At 43.1% G+C, this 18,303-nt stretch overlaps 2 protein-coding genes across 4 annotated transcripts in view; both read left to right on the plus strand.

The window, feature by feature from the left end:
- FAM124A (family with sequence similarity 124 member A) overlaps positions 1-18,303 on the plus strand; it is an 87,371-nt gene that overhangs the window by 35,260 nt on the left and 33,808 nt on the right. Inside the window, exon 4 of one of the 2 annotated variants that reach the window (XR_009725393.1) lies at positions 4,826-6,122. Coding sequence is in view for 1 of the 2 variants with exons in the window: in XM_061353136.1 (XP_061209120.1) it covers positions 4,826-5,629 (804 nt within the window). In the remaining variant the exon portion in view is untranslated. Of the gene's footprint in view, positions 1-4,825; positions 8,722-18,303 lie in introns of those variants that run through there. The other variant, XM_061353136.1, reaches the window with a different exon arrangement.
- SERPINE3 (serpin family E member 3) overlaps positions 6,225-18,303 on the plus strand; it is a 42,482-nt gene continuing 30,403 nt past the window's right edge. For both annotated transcript variants that reach the window (XM_061353139.1, XM_061353137.1), the window contains exon 1: positions 6,225-6,363. The gene's annotated coding sequence lies outside the window, so the exon portion shown is untranslated. The remainder of the gene's footprint in view (positions 6,364-18,303) is intronic.

Consider the following 18,303-nt stretch of genomic DNA (forward strand, 5'->3'; position numbering starts at 1 on the left):
TCTATTAGAAAGCTAATCTGCTCAGTCAATGACCAGGTTTGCTGTGCATGTTTGTGGTGGGGTCTGACAAATCTCCCTGTATCTGGGATTTCAGTCAAAATCTACAGGTCATTTTGGATAGAGTCTTTGTCCTCTCATACGACTGACCCTCTCTCTGGCATCTCTGCCACATTTGTGCCTGATGCAGGCAAGGCAGCATGGCAGTCTCATGCTCCCCATGACAGCACTGCCAGGCTGCAGCGAGGTAACAGGCACTGCAGAAAGCAAGCTATGAGAAGGCTGAAGCTAAGGACTTAAAAAAGAATTCAGAAAATTAAAGCAGATGCAACTTCTTCCAAAGCCAAGGGCAGAATTTAGGAGACAGTAGAAGGCTTTTCTGCTGCAAAGAGTAGCTGCATGTGCATCACACTGTCCTCAAAGTACAAAAATAGGTCTTGCTGTTTTCAGCATCCAATCGCACAAAGGCTAGTGAAAGATTAGCATCTCCTGCTTGCTTGTCAAGGTTTCTCTGGTGAGCAGACTTTGTGGCACTGTGAGGTTAAAATGAAAAGGAGTGATCACATTAATGCACAGGCTGAACACAGCTCTCCATTTGCCATGCCAGGGTGGTACAAAGGAGCACAGTAAATGGCCTTAGTACAGAACTAGAAGCTAGTTTGCTGAAGTTTTAATCCTGACTAAATCATTGAATCTTCTCTGTGATCTCTGACAAGTTACAGAATGTAGATATAGAAAAGTTATAAGTTCACATAGCCCAGTTCCCTACAATATAGGATTAGCCTGTAATCTTTATTCAGTAGTATTTCGTGAGCTGGAACTTCTGACACTATCTGTAGTGCAGTTGTGCAGTCTGGTATTCTCACAGTCAGGAAAGTCATCAGTTATGTTGTTTTAAGATGAAAATATTTTTAAAATCTCCCTTTATTATTTCCTCTTTCTGCTAATATTATGAAGAGCAGCATTGGAAAGTAGATCTTCAATATCATAATGCATCCAAACATAAAAACACTGAGCAATACCTCCTATAAACAGAGCTGGTCAGAAAGAAGCTGTGTTAGTGATGTCTCTTGATCTGCACTGCAGGCCGCTATCCTAAGGTCAGATTGTACTTGTCCCCTTCTCCCTGCTGATCCACCATTACCTCCTGCCAGGCCAACTGGCCTTGACCAGGAGCTGTAACCCAGGAGCAGGAATAACAGCAAATACTTCGTATAAAATGAAATGCTTTCATCTGTCCAAAGAACACTAAAAGAGATAGGAAAAATTTTAAAATAAGAAAACCCTAAAACTAATGTCTTACCTAAAGTAAACTTTTCTCAGTGTAGGCACGTTCCAAGTTAAGCCCAGGTACTTAAAGCTATTTAGTTGCACTTCTTTCTGATTTAAACTGGAGGGTTTTAAATATTAGATAGAGCTCAAAACAACTATTCTTGTATCTGTGCTTTATTGCCAAAGACTTTACCTGTATTAATAAATTAAACATACTCAGGCACATTTTCAGACACTGAAATCTCTGATAGGGAGTGGGCTGTGCATGTGCTTGCAGGCCAAACAGGATACAGCAGATAGAGACCTACTGTTTGAAAACTGAATCAGACTCAGTATCTCTCAGTAATGGTGACCTGAGAGACCCAATTAAGCTACCTTTTTTTAACACATATAAAAACTTATGTCAACAAATAAGAATAACTAATTATTACCATCATCTGCATGCATGAGGCTTTTTGCTGGTGTGCAAAATACCTCCTCTAAACATCAAAGCAAAATGAACACATGGGAATTATTTCTGCAGGATTTGTATCGGCTCCAGATTGTGGACATCTAAACCTGATGTCTATCCAAGTATTTTTTGTGTGAGTTACAGTCTGCATTCTCACTGCCATTGATGGGTATGCACTCAGTACTGACCAAGGACCTAGAAAGTAGTTCAGCTATCCCGGCACAGGAATTTTCTTCAGAGAAAGCTGAATTTCTCTCCAGACTCCATTGACTGTATTAACTAGACAACTAAATCCTACCTGTGATGTCTGATGACTATCTTATATACATATGCCCTCTCTTTACAGAGAGGGTGGTCAGGCACTGAACAGGCTGCCCAGGGAAGTGATGCAATCACCATCCCCAGAAGTGTTCACAAACCATGTAGGTGAGTGACATGTTTTAGTGGTGGCCTTGGCAGTCCTGGGGTAAAGGTTGGACATGATCTTAAAGGTCTTTTCCAACCTAGTTGATTCTATGATTCTATATATGTCGAAAGATTGCACGGTCTGCATTAGGTAAAGTCAAGGCTTTCATGCTGCCTACAGGACTCTCCCCATGCAAGTGTTGGATCAGTTCCCAAAAGCCTTGTGTTTTCAGGTGTAGTTTTGTTCAAACTGTTAACCGGTGCTTGTGCTCCCAAAGGCCTCCTTACCTTTACATGAACAAGAAGACTGTACTTGTGTGGGTCCTTGGTTTCTTTCGATATTTGATCTACCAGATTATCAACTAAGTCTACAAAAACACAAGAATATAGTGTGAAAATAACTAATGCTCAGTCAATCCAGGATTTTCTCTCCAAGAGGTAGGAGAAGTTTTAGAAGGTGTTTCTGTTGATTTCTTGTTGACCAAGCATAATGGTTGAGTCCCTGTAGTGTATCTGGTATCAGAGTTACCACAGAGAAAAAAAAAAATAGTACATTTGGTTAATATAAACAAAATAGAATGAGAAGTGAATTCTTGTACAAGCCCATCAAAAGTGTGCAATAACTTGGTTGTATATTTTCAGCATATCGTATTGTTATTGCTGGGTGTCTTCAGTTAAGAACCAACTGGCATTTTCTTCCAGGCACAAGCCTTTTATGTTACAGAGTAATTTTTAAACAAATTAGCTCACATCTCACATAAATAAAATAATGTTGTGTGAGAGCTCTAAAGTAATTTCTGGTTAATGTTTTGTTGACAACTTGACTCATTTTATTTGGCTCGTATTAAATTTCTTATCAGTTAATGAAACTGCTACACTACTGTAGTTAATTTCCCCATTAATTCATTTAGTTCCTTGTAGCATTGAGGAAAATAGCTTATTATATTATACAGAAATAAGTTATGAACTAACATACCTCATTACAGATACATTGGTGTATATATATTCATCTACAATGCCAAAATGAACTCCTATGGTTTGGCTGTCCTAGAAATCACCTCTATCTAGGCAATCATGGATAAGCAAAACATTTTTTGCAGATGTGAAAATCATTTTTTGCTTATAAAATCACTGCAATAAAAACCAGAAGATGGTTATGGCAGATCTGGGTCACTAAGACAATGTGATCTGCGCTGCCGAGATGTTAGAAGCAGCAATGTATGGAGTGCTTTTAGAGACAGGGGATGCAAAGGATCTCCTTGGTTACCAGGGTCTCATCCCATTTAGTCATGTCATATAATCTCTTTGGTAAAATGATCAAGCTCCATCTTTATCCATTACTTGCCCCAGAAGACTCTTCTACTTGTGTTGTGATTAGAAAGCTTTTATTAGTTTGTGGTTCAGGTTTTTTAATGGATAGATTTTATTTATTTTTTTTGTCCTTCTGGCCGCATCTTTGTCAGTTTGAATTTACTCTTTTTCACATAGGCATAATTTGAGTCATGTGCAGCATTCTGGATGAGGCTTTAGCAGTGTTGTCTTTAGTGCATTAATATTTTTAACTCATTTGGGACTCCACAGAATAATGTTTGTCACAGTCTTCATTTTAATAGCACACAGCGACTTAGATACCTAGTTGTTTCTCCTCGGTTGCTTCCAACTGACAAGTCCCATAGATGAGATTCCTAGATATGATCTTGCACTTTGATCCATTAGTTCCTGTCCCTTCTGTGACAGAAACCTAGCATTTTGTATTGTGTGAGAAATTCCAGTAAGAAGAATTTAAATTAAACTTTTTAAAATTCAAACTTATAAAAACCTTACTGAGGTAAGTGGGTTGATGAATAGCCTTATGATTGCCCAAACACTAGCGCCTCAGTACAGTTACCCACACATCAGTGTCTAATACCCTAGGAAGGCCACCTGGCCTCCAGTTGCTTCTTGAGAAGGATGTTGGCTCCCCATTTGTCACAGCTGCTGTGCCTGTTCAAATGCTCAAGTATCTGCTGGGCAGACAACAGAATCCTGTCCTGGGGCTGAGATTCAGGTCCAGACTGAAGTCTTAACCACCAGGTTAGGTCTTCACAGTCTAGGTAGCTACAAGTAAATTAAATGTCTGTGCTTAAAAGCATTACAAGGTAGTTAATAGAGCAAGTGGGTTCTAGAACACATTGCTCAGCTATCCAGATGTTAAAGAGTTGGAAGAAATAATAATTCCCATGGAGAAGTTAGAGAATGAGGGTGCTTGCTAAAGGCTTTTTGATGTTTCAGAGGCAAAAATAAAACGTTTGCACCACAGTAAGGAAGAAATGAGAAATTAGAATGATGGTAACATACATCTCCCATTTCTTCATTTCTGTTCTTCAGCTACCCACTAAGGCAGTAATGTTGGAAGACAGAATATGAATGAATCTGAACAAGTCAATAGGAAGCAAGAATTCCGAGCTAGTGTAATTCAGCCTGCAAAGCAGGGCTCCTCTACCATTTATTCTTGTTGTCTTCAAGGCTGCTTATGTAAATATTTGGGATTTTGGCAGAGTACTTTCTCTTGTTATTGAAGTGAAACATTTGCTGCAAGCATACTGAATGAAGTCTGCCTCATAATTATTTGCAGTAACAACTCAGCAACAGAGACTTACGGTTGTAAGACTGCCAATTCTGTATTAATGTGATCTTCTTTTCTCCCTCTCTCGGCTGCAGCAAGCACGCAGTTGGTATAGGAAGTCTGCAAAGCAGAGCAAGCAACCATATCCATCTGTGTCAACAGATTCCTGCTTCACCACACTGCCAGGCTTTCTTCCTCAGAGCCACCGATCTGTCCCTGAACAACCAAAAGAAATGGGTCAAAACAAGGCACATCACACGAACAGCCTTGGTCATTATCTTGGTTTCTCCCAGCAGGACTTGAGACACAGTGGTCGAGGAGACTTCACACGCAGATGCAGCAGTGCCTCCAGCATTTCATGGTCATTTCAGCGAAGCAAGTCCCTGTTCTGCTTGCCCACAGTGAACTCCTCTTCAGCCTCAGAGACTTCTCATTTCAGTGAACCATTTCAGTTTTTAAATACTGAGTCACCTGCAACTAGGTTAAAAACATGGAGATGCAGCCCCAGGCTTAACATTGATGACTTAGAGGGTGCCCAGGAGACTGATGTAGATACAGGGATGAAGCTGTCCTTCTCAGACCTGTCTGTGGTCTCTGCATACTCTGCTCTTAATAGATTTTTCAATGACTTGGAAGCCTCTCTTCCTCCACAGAAACAAAGTGTCAGTAAGGCTAAACAGGCAGCCACCGGTGGAAGGCCTGTATCAGCCATGTGCAATACCTTTGAGTCAGTTGATTCTTCAATGCCTTCTCTATCTGAATGGTCTTCCAGCTCATTCACATCAGCATCTCTCTCGAAGCAGCACAAACAGTCCTCAAGAGCAGCTCCTTGTTCTCTGAATGATCATGGAAGTGTTTGCCAAGTTTCATCAGTTAATGAAGAAGAATTTTACATCTGAAGTGTCTCTACACCTTCTAGGGCGAACGTGTTCTACTTGTGAATGACAGCAGTGTGCCCAGCTTGAGCCTGAAGAAGGTACTTTCCTGAGGAGGAGCTGATGCAGCAGATAATGCTAAGTATTTGAAGAAAACACTCAGATCCCTCAGAGATGGGTGTCCCCAAACTAGGTACAGTGAAGTAGTCTGAGCTTGCACCCTGTACCGTTGTACTGGAGGAGATAATCAGCACTGAGGCTTCTCCACAGCAGTGCAAGGTGGAAAGTTGCTATGACTGACCCTTGACGGTGAAGACAATGCCAGAAGAGGCACATAATAATACATTTTTCTTTCGCAGAAAAGGAAGAGTAATTTGTGGTACCAAACTGCTTTAACTTTTCTGAGAAATTCCCTTAACTCAGGAAAGATGGAAGGAGAAAGGGGTCTTCTTTCTCTTTCACAAGTTCCAAAGGCAGCTCTAAGCACAGCAGATTCCAGTAGCACATCTCCAGTAGAGTCAGACAAGAAGTTTTCCGTGAGGGCACACACAGTTCCTTCTAATTTCTGGCAGTGGTGAGGGGGGTGAGAAGTTTCATTCCTTCCCCAGGGAAGAAGCTCCACTATATCCAATGATAGTCCAAGATGAGGAAAGTGCCAAAAGGGGAAACCTTACAGAACATTTTCAACTCATATCCTTTCCAGCTGGAAAGAAGCCATCTAGGCTACTGTCTGAACCCTGTGGACAGCGGTAACCCAAGTAAACCACTTACAATTGAGCCAGTACAGAATTTACCTTTTTGGAATACAAATCAAGGAAGATAACCCATCATTTTTATACACTGCTACATCATCAGTCCCAAATATATATCAGCTCCTTATTTTTTAAGGGATTGTTATTTTTCCACTAAAAATAATTAATGCAGAAACTTATTCTTTATATTTCCAGTTCAAGCATACTTCTTTCTCAGATACCTCTCTCCAAAGACATAACAAGTCAAATTTTAATGGATTTTCAAGTAAATTTTTAAGTACGTGTTCTTGATAACTTGTTTTGCTCCAATTAATTTGGTATTAAAATCAGAAAGTAAGTTAAAAGCTGTTACTATGACAGCTAAGTACTTTCACCAGGATTTAAGTTGTATAAACAGATTGCATCATGAAGAGTTACATTTTTGGCAGAGAAGAGGCACTGATTGTAGCTCTGATCTAGCCAATGAGAAAATGAACATTTTAAAACATGTACGTATAGTGCTGGGTGTAAGCTTATATACAGGTACAGATGCTGAAGACTTGCCATGATGGCATTGTGGTGGATAGAATAAAAACAAATTTGTGGAGAAAAAAATGTTTGTTATATTACCAGGCAGTTTTAATCAGAAGAATTGCTGCTTCGGGGGAAAAAATAAAATGAAAAAAGCTCATACATACTCTAAATAACAGTTACAAAAAGTGGAACAGTTTTTTCCTGTTCCCCTGGCTCATGTGGGTAAATGCACAGTTTGTACAAACAATTCTGAAAGGAAGCCTGGGAGAAACTGAGTGCAGGTTTATAGGGAAGGAGGGGGAATTCCATTAAACCTCCACCCCTAAACCAGAACAGGCCAGAGAGATCATCAGGAGTCAGGATGCTGCTCCTCAAGGCTTTTTCCATTTGCTGTCATTTTCCCCACACAAAGAGGCATCAGGCTGAAGTCCAATTCTCCTCTCTGTGAGATGCTATCATAACATGTACCAGAGGTAGATCTTGTCTTTTGTGCTAAACACAGTGTATAAATAGGAGCAATGTATTCAAGCTCTAAAAGAACACATTACCAGCTTTCTCCCACTCGCCCAAGCTGTTTAGGCTTACTGCAGTTTTGAGTAAACTGTTCTCTTAAGAACTACCTGGAAGCGGAAACAGCACCAGTCAAGGATTTGTCATGATGTGCATGTGTTTACTTCTCTATGATCCTTCAGAGTCCACACAGCCTTTCCTCTGACTTTCCTGGCCTTTTGGTCAAACCCCCTCTGAACAAGTGGACCCAGTTTATGCGAAGTTGTGCTCCACATTGTTGTTTGCACTCTGTCAAAATACATGTAAAACACTGTGAGGTCAGCCCAGCAGCTTTTCACATCAGCTTGCAGTTCACCATACAAGCAGTGATGCCTATGACAGTCAGGCTGCACAGATTTAAACTTTTGATTCCCTGTTTTCTGTCATATTCGTGATAGTACAAAAATAAATGATGAAATAACATTGCAAATTCATGGGACAGCCATTATATCTACACTAGTCACTTCCAGATACGACAACCAACAGGATAAAATCTGATAAAAATTACACTATTCATTATTTGCAACAGAAACATAAAAAGCCTTTTCACGGTGTTTTAATAACATAGATAACATTTGATCTGAACATGAAATCAAAAGCTGGTTTGAGCTGATGTATGTCTGATCCTGGCATTATGCCAATATTCAGACTCCTGACAAAAGCTGATTGGAGCTTTTAATGAAGAGGAGGCTTTGAAACATCTTTCTGCCTAGGGTATGCCTCTGCAAGAAGGGGTTCAGCACATCTGGGTGCTGTCTTCTAACACAGCAGGAAACACTGGTACTGGAGCTCTACAAACAAGCACAGGGTAGCTCAAGTGGCAATCATGAGGCTCATGTGTGGCATTAACTGGCAGCTCCACAAGCATCTCAACTCCAAATTTGGCCATGATAATTCCAAGGGGAAGAAAGCCAAATGAGCTTTCATAGACTCTGAATTTATGCTGTCTCCACTGGGTTTAATTGTTTACATTCATGGTGCTTGTAACCAAATTTTGCAATAACTGAGTGTCATACTGTCAGGAAAACCAGAGATGATCGTGTACAGAAAACTTTTTGTCTATAATAAAGGAAGCAAGATTTTGAAGAGTGTGTCACTGAAGATAGGCTTTGTTAATTCTCTTGCCATTATTCAAGAAGGGGCTGATCTGTTCAGAGAACATGCACAAGTTTCATGGCATTTACTTGTTGTTTTAGTTAAATTATGAACAATGTCATTTTAGAACTATAGGTTTTCCCTGAAATTTTGCTCCTTCTCACCCCAGAATGCATTGCTTCTGTGAAATAAAATAGAAATGAAAAGCCGGTTGCTGTTAATATACGTGTTCATTTATGAAGTACTGCAGACTCACCAACTGTTTAACCGGGCTTCAAACTGACTGCAGTGACACAAGCTCTCCAGCTCTTGGCAGTGTGTGTCAGTGGGATAATCACAAATAAGCATAGCAAAAGTGTTTTTACATTGGACTCAGCTTTGCCTCTGCAGGTCAGATCTTCTGATTCTCACTGTGGTGATGTAAATCATTTGCTCCAGTGAAGCTGAATGATAAAACAGAAGCTGCGACACATACTGGTAATCTTGCACGCTTAAATCCCATCTTGAATGGTTTCGTGTATGTTGGTCTTCAAAGTAGTCCTTCCCTTGTATTTCTATCAGTGTGTGGTGTTACACATTTCTTTATTCCCACCATGGGACATGTCTGCACGTCACCATTACATTGTATGTGCAAAGCTGTGTGGGTTTGGCTTTGTTTAGTTTTTATGGTTTATGGTTTAACATTGTGGGTTTTATATATGTTTATGTGGCAGTTATAGAGTTGTAGAAACATCAGGAGTTGGAAGAGGCCTCTGAAGGTTCTCTAGTTCAAAGTGCCTGCTGAAAGAAGTCACAAAGCTGCTCAAACCTCAAACCTTTGGAAGTTAAATCTGTTTAGGGTTTTGTCCAGTCAGGTCTGAAAATATCCAAAGGTGGCACTTTCACAGTATCACTGGGCAGCGTGTGCCAGGGCTCAGCCATTGTCATGGTGTAGAATTGCATCCTAATCTGCAGTCAAATTTCCCATGTTTGAGCTTCTGATCTTTCCCTCTTGTTGTTTCACTGTGTACCTCTGAGAAACTCTGGCTCTGTCTTCTCTGTAGTTCCCCCTTCAGGTGCTGAAAGACTGCGGTTGTTCCTGCAACCTCTTCTTGTGCAGCATATGCCCTAGCTCCCTGACCATCTGAACTTTCTCTAGTTTGTCAATCTCTCTCTCGTATGGGGGAACCCAAAACTGTATGCAGCCCTTTGAAGGTGGTTTGAGAAGTGCTCAGTAGGCAGGAAGAATGATTTCCATCAACCTGATGACAACTCCCTGGCTTATACTACCCAGTATGTTGCTGGCCTTATCCCTGCAAGGGTTCACTGCTTAATGGTGTTCAACCTGCTATTCACTGGGACCCAAGGTCCTTTTCTGCAGAGCAATTCCCAAGCCAGTAGGTGCTTAGCTTCTGCTGTACCAGGTTAGTCCATGCGAGGTGCAGGACTTGCACTTGTCTTTACTGAATTTCTTGAGGTTCTCATTGGCACCTTCCACCAGGTAGTGAAGGTCTTTGTGAATGGCAGCCCTGCTCTTCAGTGTATCAGTCACTCCCCCCAGTTGGAGGGGCATCTAGAAACTTGCTGAGGGTGTCTTTCGTCGCCTTAGGCAAATCGTAGACAAAAATGTTGAATAGCACTAGACAAAGTTTTGACATCTGAAGAATGCCACTTACAGCTGGATACCAGTTAGATTTAAACTGTTGTCCAGTACCCTCTGAGCCTGACCATCCAGTCAGTTATTCACCCACATTGCAGTACACCAGTCTAGTCCATGTTTCCTTGATTTGGCTGCAAGGGTACTGGGAGATACTGTGCTGAAAGCCTTGATAAATTCAAGAAAATTTATATTCACTGTTATTTTTCAACCCCCCAAAGAAGCCATCCCATTAAAGGTGGCAGTCAGGTTAGTTAAGCATGACTTACCATTATATGAGACCCCATTTTAAGTGTTGTGTGCAGTTCTGGTGTCCTCAACATAAAAATGACATGGAACTGTTGGAACAAGTCCAGAGGAGGCCACGAGGATGATCAGGGGACTGGAGCACCTCCTGTATGAAGACAGGCAGAGAAAGTTGGGGCTGTTCAGCCTGGAGAAGAGAAGGCTGTGTAGAGACCTCGGAGCAGCCTTCCGGTATCTGAAGGAGGGCTATAGGGATGCTGGAGAGAGATTCCTTATCGGGGACTGTAGTGATAGGACAAGGGAGAATAGGTTTAAACTAAAACGGGGGAAGTTTAGATTGGATATAAGGAAGAAGTTTTTTACTGTAAGGGTGGTGAAGCACTGGAAGACGATACCCAAAGAAGAGGTAAATGCTCCGTCCCTGGCAGTGTTCAAGGCCAGGTTGGACGAGAGCCTTGGGGAGCATGGTCTAGTGCGAGGCATCCCTGCCCATGGAAGAGGGGTTGGAACCTGATGATCTTAAGGTCCTTTCCAATCCTAACCATTCTATGGTTCTATGAAAAATACATGCTGGCTCACCTTCTTGTCCATTTTGAGTGTAGAAATGGGTTTGAAGATTTCTTGATAATCTTACAGGGGACTGAGGTTAGACTGATCAGTCTGTGGCTCCCCAGATCATCCTTCTTGTCTGTCTTTAAGTAGGTTGTGACATTTTCTTTCTTCTAGCCATCTAGAGCTTCACCGATCACCAATCTTTTAAAACTGATAGAAGTTTCACAATGACCTTGGCTAGTTCCTTTGGCACTGTCAGATGTCTGTCCAGTCTCACGGACTTGTATATGTCCAGCTTACTGCATCCCTGACTCAATCTGCTAGTGTCATTAGTAACTTTCTCCTCCAAGCTTTGCTACTAGATGCAGACACACCTTGTGAGTAAACACCTTGTGAGTGAAGACGTTTTTCTGAGAACATTTTCCAGTTACAGAAGACAGGAACTGTTCTAGTCTGTTCTGAACCAGTTTCCAGTTGCTCAAAGAAGCCTTTGTTTGTCTTCTCTTCTTGACTGAGGGGGTTGTGAGAGATGCACGCACTAATATATCCTTGCTGTTAGCTTTTCCTGACCCATGAGCTCTTGACTGTCTCATCCTCTGTTCCCTTACAAAGTGATGCCACTCAGTTGCCTAGAATGCTAGTTGCCCACCACCATCTGCTGTCATTTCCTAAAGAACTGTATTCAGCCATGGCAGCTCTAGTTACACAGATGTCTCATCACATCTATCACATCTGGTTTTACATCCTGAGAGTGTTGAGGTCTTTCAGGAGTGATTTTCAGGTTCAGCAGCATGAGCATTGGCTCTGGACAGTCCATCTGCCCAGGACAATTGAGCTACCTTGGTCTTTGGTAAGACAGTCCCATTTCACAAAGGGCTTTGGAAACAGAGTAAAACTGTGGGTGTGTTAACTATTGAAGAAATCAGGATATTGGAACACACTGGTGTTTTCAGTGGCTGGTATCAGCAAGGAGATGAGCTCTTGTGATCCTGTACAGAAGCTTTTGAGTTCTGCAGTTTCATGCTAAGGTAGCAAGCAGTGGCTTAGCTTGGACACCTGAACTGCCTTCACGGGACTAAACCTAAAGGCTATACAAATGATTGCATGGCTCAGGAAGGCCTGAGGTGCCATAGATGACACTTTTGTAAATGGTTTTCCTCTCTTGAATTGTCCAATAGCTTTCTGAGCTCATTTAACATCTGCAGCAGCCTCTGGCAGGGAGTTCCACTGCTGCATGTGAAACTACTACATGTTGTACAGGAAAGGTTATCTGCCAAACCTGTCACCTGCTAACTCCATTTGATACCCCCTACATTTGCTTTAGGGAGAGGCAGTAACAATTTTCAGGCTATTCAAGGTTTTATGGATTTCTATAAAAGCTCTGATTTCTCCTTTCAAGCTGTGAAGTCCTAATCTAGTTGGTTATTCTTCAAGGGAAAACCATTCCATGCTTTTGTCCATTCTTGTTACTCTTCTGTGGTTTTTTTTTCCCTGTTCTGCTATGTGTTTTTTGAGCTGGAAGGTCCACAACCACGTACAGTTTCGGAGATGTAGATGCACAGTGGATTTACAGAATTGCTTGAAGGTGTTTTCTATTTTGTCCTCTGCTCCTTTCTTAGTAATGTGACTTGCTGCTTTGTCCGTGTCAGAGCACTGACCTGCCCCTTTCATAGATCTTTATAATAGCCCAAAGATCCAATTCCCAAGTGGTAAAAGTCAGTTTAGAGCCTACTATCATGTATGTAAAATTAGGGTTTTTTTATGTAATTAATTTTAGAATTCGCTATATTGATCTCCTTTTTATTGCCCAATTGCTGTGTATTGTGAGACTACTCTGAAACTTTCCCAGTTGTCCATCATCATTTACTATCTTGGATGCTTAATAACCCCAACAAATTCCCTGCTCACAAAGCCCCCCTTTTTCCAGGTTTAAGTCATGCTGAGCAATATAAGCTTGAGTACAAATCCCTGCATGACTCCACTGCCAACCTCCTTCCACTGCAGAACTGGCTATTTATTTCTACCTTCTGTTTCCTGCCTTTTAATCAGTCTTTTATTCACATAACCTTCCCTCGTAAACCATCACAGCATGGTTTCTTCAAAAGGCTCTGATGAAGCACTTTGGAAAATTGTTCTTAGTTGTACACCTATTTGTTGATGCCTTCCGAAGCCTCTAATAGATTTATGAGAAGTGATTTCCCTTTACAAAACCATTCTGACTCTTACCCAAACAAAATTATTTCTGTTCAGGTAATGAATTGTGTCTCATCTGAACCCAAGTGTCATTTGAGTACAAAGCAATCCTCCCTATGGCATCTTGTCCCAGCTTCCAGGACTTAGCACAGTGTACATTGCTAAATTTACACAGAATCCAGACTTCCTGAGCCAAAAGCTGTGTTCAGATCACTGTGTGACCAGCTGCTACATTGTGCTACCAAAGGATTTATCCTGTGTCAGTTCTGTCAAACTTCCTGTTGAATCTCTTATTATTCCTCGGGTTTCCACAGCACTTCATGGCAATAAACACCACTGAATTCATGACCCTCAGGAGAAGATAGTCACATTTATTTGCAGCCTTCACCCAGACAATTTAACTGAGTACATTCTGCTCCAGGAGAAGTCAATACAGAGTGCTGGGCAATGTAACTTCAGTACCTGGAAAGGATCCTGTCGCCTTGAGCCCAGGTTATGAGATAACTGGGAGAAAATATCCTGCATTTGTGCATGTGGGGAACGAATCCAACTGCTTGATGTGTAAAGCCCTGCAAGGTGTTGTAAATCCTGTGATGGGAAATGTCTACAGTGGTAAATGGAAGAGGGACAGGGAGAAGGTTCAGACACTGCATCCTTCGGTTGCCTATTGGCTCTGTTTTGGACCTCTTCAAGCAGCATTCTCCAAAACACTATCTGGTGCCCTTCACACCAAGGACTGCTCCCACTATGGAAGAAGCTACATCAAACAGGGAGCCCTCCATCTCCAGCACTGTCCCACCTGACTTTGCATCTTCTTGTCCGCCCCCATGCCCTTGGGCAGCCCACAGGGCATGAAACTCACACACACCCCACACCCCCACCAGGGTCATCCTGTAAGAACACCTCTCAGCTGGGCTGTAGCTTAGTCCTGACTTTATTTAGGATAACAACTTCCCTTGCGAAATGGAGTAATTGTGTCCTAGAGCTGTAAGGATCCCACAGCAGTTCGGGAGGGAAGCCAGGCCAGCTGCTTGTGTTTCTGACCGATGGGACAGCTCTGAAGGGTGTGGACACAAGTCATACAGTGCTCATACAGGCTGGCCTTGGAGCTGGAGATCTAAGAGCCTGCTCTTCTTTAGCAATTTACAGATAAACAGTGTTGCTTCCGTTTGGCTGCAGAAAGGGCATCTGAGGTCTTTGAGAGCTTCACAGTTAAACACCCTGTCTCTGCTTTGACTCAGCCTTTTGCATTAAGCATGGTTCACTCTAGAATAATTTTTTTTTCTCCAGAATATGTAAGGCATAAAATGTGAAATAGCTTGGTAGGTGGAGGTCATGAATCCAATCTGCCCATTGTAAATAAAACCTGCTAACCATTAGTACATGATGAAATGACGGTGGAAACGATTTAGCCAACGCTGAGCAGCCAGTAGAAGAAGTGCCCTGTTCACATCTCCGTGTCTGCGGAGTGACTATTTTGTGACAGGATCACAGCAATGCGGTGCCTTCTATTTTTGTGTGTTCCTCGCTGGGAAGCCGCTAGTCTGCAAAAGTGGCTAGTGCCATCTCGTGGTTTCCATGCACACGAGTGTCAGCGCAAGGAGCTGCCAGCCCAGCCTGGTGGCGGAGCACTCAGAGGGGATCCTGCAGGCCCTGGCACCGTGCACTCAGCACCCCACAGCATGGGATGTGCCCCAGTCCCCAGGGTCCATAGGGCGCTTTGCAGCAAACATCTCCAAGGGTATGGGGTAAACGTGATGAAGTTTGCTTCACAGCGCAGTAGAAAGCAAGCCTTGCTCCAGCCACATCTGCCAACAAGACCAGACTACCCTGCATCCTCTATGTCCTGCATGTCAGTGTTAGCTGCTGACAGTGCCTGTGCTGGGTTTCCACCCTGCCACCACGCTTTCCTTTCCATCACACAGGACAGACATGGATCTCTTAGAGCAGGTCCATATGAGGTCACACAAATGGTCAGAGGGCTGGAACACCTCTGCTGTAGAGAAAGGCTGAGACACTTAGGATTATTTAGCCTGAGGAATATAAGGCTCCAGGGAGACCTTATTGCAGCCTTTCAGTATATAAAGAGGGCTTATGAGAAGGATGGAGAAACTTTCTATCAGGGCCTGCAGGGGCCCTGGTAAAGGGCCAGGACAAGGAGTAATGTCTTTAAACTAAAAAAGGATAAGGGTAGATTTAGATTGGAAATAATAATTTTACTTTTTTTTTATGATGAGAACAAGGCAGGACACTGGGACAGGCTGCCCAGAGAAGCTGGGGATACCCCGTCAGTGGAAGTATTCAAGCTCAGATCAGAAGGGGCTTTCAACAGTCCAGTCTAGCAGAAGGTGTTTCTAGCCACGGCAGGGGGTCTGGAACTGGATGATCTTTAAAGGTCCCTTCCAACCCCAGTCATTCTATGAATCTGTGAAAGCTGGGAAGCTGAATAACCCAGCAGCTTCATGACCCGAACAGACCCAAACAGCTCTGACTTTCTTTTTGATGTGGCAGAGCTGCAGGCAAGGAAGTGGCTGCAGCCCTTGGGGCAACCACTCAGGCTGCACTCAGGATGGAGTTGAGCATCTGCTGCTGGCAAGCCCATGAGCACAAGGTGGTAAGCTGTATGGCTGTCATAAATACCACTATTTACTTTGCTGAAATGTTGGCCCTCCTGGTACAGAGATACCCTGCTCAGTATGACCTAGCTCCTGCCAAGACAATGCTTCCTGTGAGGTTAGCAGTGCCACCAGAGTGCTCCTGCTCCCCAGGTGTCATGAACTTGGTGACAGGGCCTCCTGGGACAGACGCACTGGAAGAATGCATAATACCAATTTTATAACTCCTCCTACTCTGGTGAATGAACAGCCATCCTTTTGCAGTTCACATGTCCGGTTGCATGGGCAGATTTAGTTTTGTAACTGAACTGTGATTAGGAGCAGTATTTTTCTCACAGTTTGCAATGCCATGGCTGTCAGTCCCACTTCTTCCCATTCTGTTCGGGTGGGTTTGGTCACAAGAAAGCAAAGCTTTCATTAATAACTCTGTGGCTCTGCTTGTGGATTTTGCCTAGGTACCAGCATTCCCTTGTTGTGCCGCATAAAGCCACAGAAATGCAGCCTCTGCCCTCAAGTTTCTTTCCCCACCACTTTGCTGCCTTGCTTTCTTTCAGAAGCTGATTGCACTGCGGGTTTCCCATAGGAGGGTTGAGGATGTTTGTTACCACCCTGCCACGTATATAAAGACTGTGATGGAAATCTTGAAAAAGGCATTTCAGGGCTGCTTATGGCAGCAGCAGGAACAACCACTGCTGAGGCTACAGGGAGGCAAGAGCTGTTAATGAGGTCAGGGGTACACTCAGACTGCTGGGACAAGCCAGAGGGCAGGAGAGGAGGAAAGAGGTAAGATCCAGCTGAGGCCTTGCACCCTTTTCACAGCCCCAGATGGTGCACCAGCTCCAGGCTCACAGGGCCATGCAAGACCTTGCTCTTCAAGGCATTGGTGTGTGATATGGAGACGGTGTAGAGGAGCCACCAGCCCCAGCAGCTGAGGACACTGAAGCTGGGAGGTTGCCAACAGGGCCTGAATGCACAGAGTGTTTTTCAGGTTTCCAGGACAACCTTTGCTCAGAGCTGACAGTCTGGTTTGCTGTTTGCACACCTTCCTTTGCACATGAGTGTCCACCGATTCATGCTGCTTGTCCCCATGGACACTCCTTTTCCCTGTCCTTCCCTTCCCTTTCCCTTTTCTTTTTTTTCTCTTTCCACTCAGCTCACTGGTTTCCCTCATAAAACATCAGGCCCATAAAAATCACTGTTTTTACAGCACTAACCCCTCCTTGGCCAATGGAAGGCTGAAGGTGCTTCTGCTCTACCCACTCCCCCATTTCCCAACACAGCCCCTGTCTCATCTCTTCAGGCAGGACCCAAGTCTGGGGCTGCACTATGTCCAGAATGAAGCAAGACAAGGCCCAGGCTCCTTTCCTCTTGCCCACTCTTCTTCTTAGCATCTCCTTACTAAATCAGTGGGATTTGATACTTATCTCTAGCGTACTGCAGAGTTCGAAACTCTGCTTTCAGCATCACTGGGAATCATTCAGTGACATGACAAGGATGTGGCTGCACGTGTGGCCTGCTCTTTTCTGCACGTGGAGGCTCGTTATCTGTTAGACATACCAGGTCAACAGAACTTTTTCTGATGCTGTGGGTTTTGGTAGATGGTCTAAAGAAAACCTGTCTGCTCTCTGAAGTGACAGCTAGCTTGCATCCTGACACCAGTGAAGAGCATAGCAAGATGGAACAGGTTTTGCCCCAGGCCTTCTCTGCTGATGTGGTAAGTTTGGCAGCATCATTTGGAGAAGTTAATTAATCATATTGAAATTGTATACAAAAGAGACTTGGGGGGGAGGAGAAAGGATGCGTGAATCCATGTTGATTATTTTGAAGTCATAAACAAGTGGCATCAGAAAAGAATTTGACAACCATATGGACTTTCAGAAGTGTGAAATCTTCTGAAAATGATATGCAATCATATAAATATGGGCATGAGAAAAAAAAAGACTTGAGATATGGATGGAGGTGAAGTATAGACAGGGGACTACAATCTGTAATACAGAAGTTAAGATTCTGGGTATATGAGAAGAATTCTGTATAGAAAACAAGTATATAAATTGAGTTAAATAAAGTTACGTAGGAGAATTCTCCCAGAGGTGAGAGCAGTAACAGTCAGTCCTCTTTCTTACTGCTGGTTCTTAGAGCTAGCCTCTTTGGGGAACTTCAGTCTCAGGGGCTGAACAACTTTTACATGAAAATAATCTTCATTTTTCTGGGAATGTTCACTGAAGATGCCACAGGAATCTGTGTTTTGCATGGGGCAAAACCTGCAGGTACAGGAGTACAGTGCTGCTGAAGGGCATCAGCTGCTTCTATGAGTTCAGTAACTAATGAGACAGTGCTGGGTTCTTCCGCTGATGTTCACTAAGGGGACACTTCATATCCTACAGCCTGGGAGGTGCTCACACTTCCTCTGGGAGGCAGGAAGGATGATGTCCTGAGTTCAGCTGCAGCAGTCATTTTTCTCCTTCTTAGTAGAACAATGCTTGATAGCATCGATGTTTTTAGTTGTTGCTAAGTAATGCTTACTCTGATCACAGACTTTTCAGCCTT

The sequence above is a fragment of the Neopsephotus bourkii genome, unplaced genomic scaffold, assembly GCF_033783945.1.
Source record: "Neopsephotus bourkii isolate Nb327-2 ecotype Australia unplaced genomic scaffold, CSIRO-AGI_Nbou_v1 NB_663, whole genome shotgun sequence".
Classification (NCBI taxonomy): Eukaryota; Metazoa; Chordata; class Aves; order Psittaciformes; family Psittacidae; genus Neopsephotus; species Neopsephotus bourkii.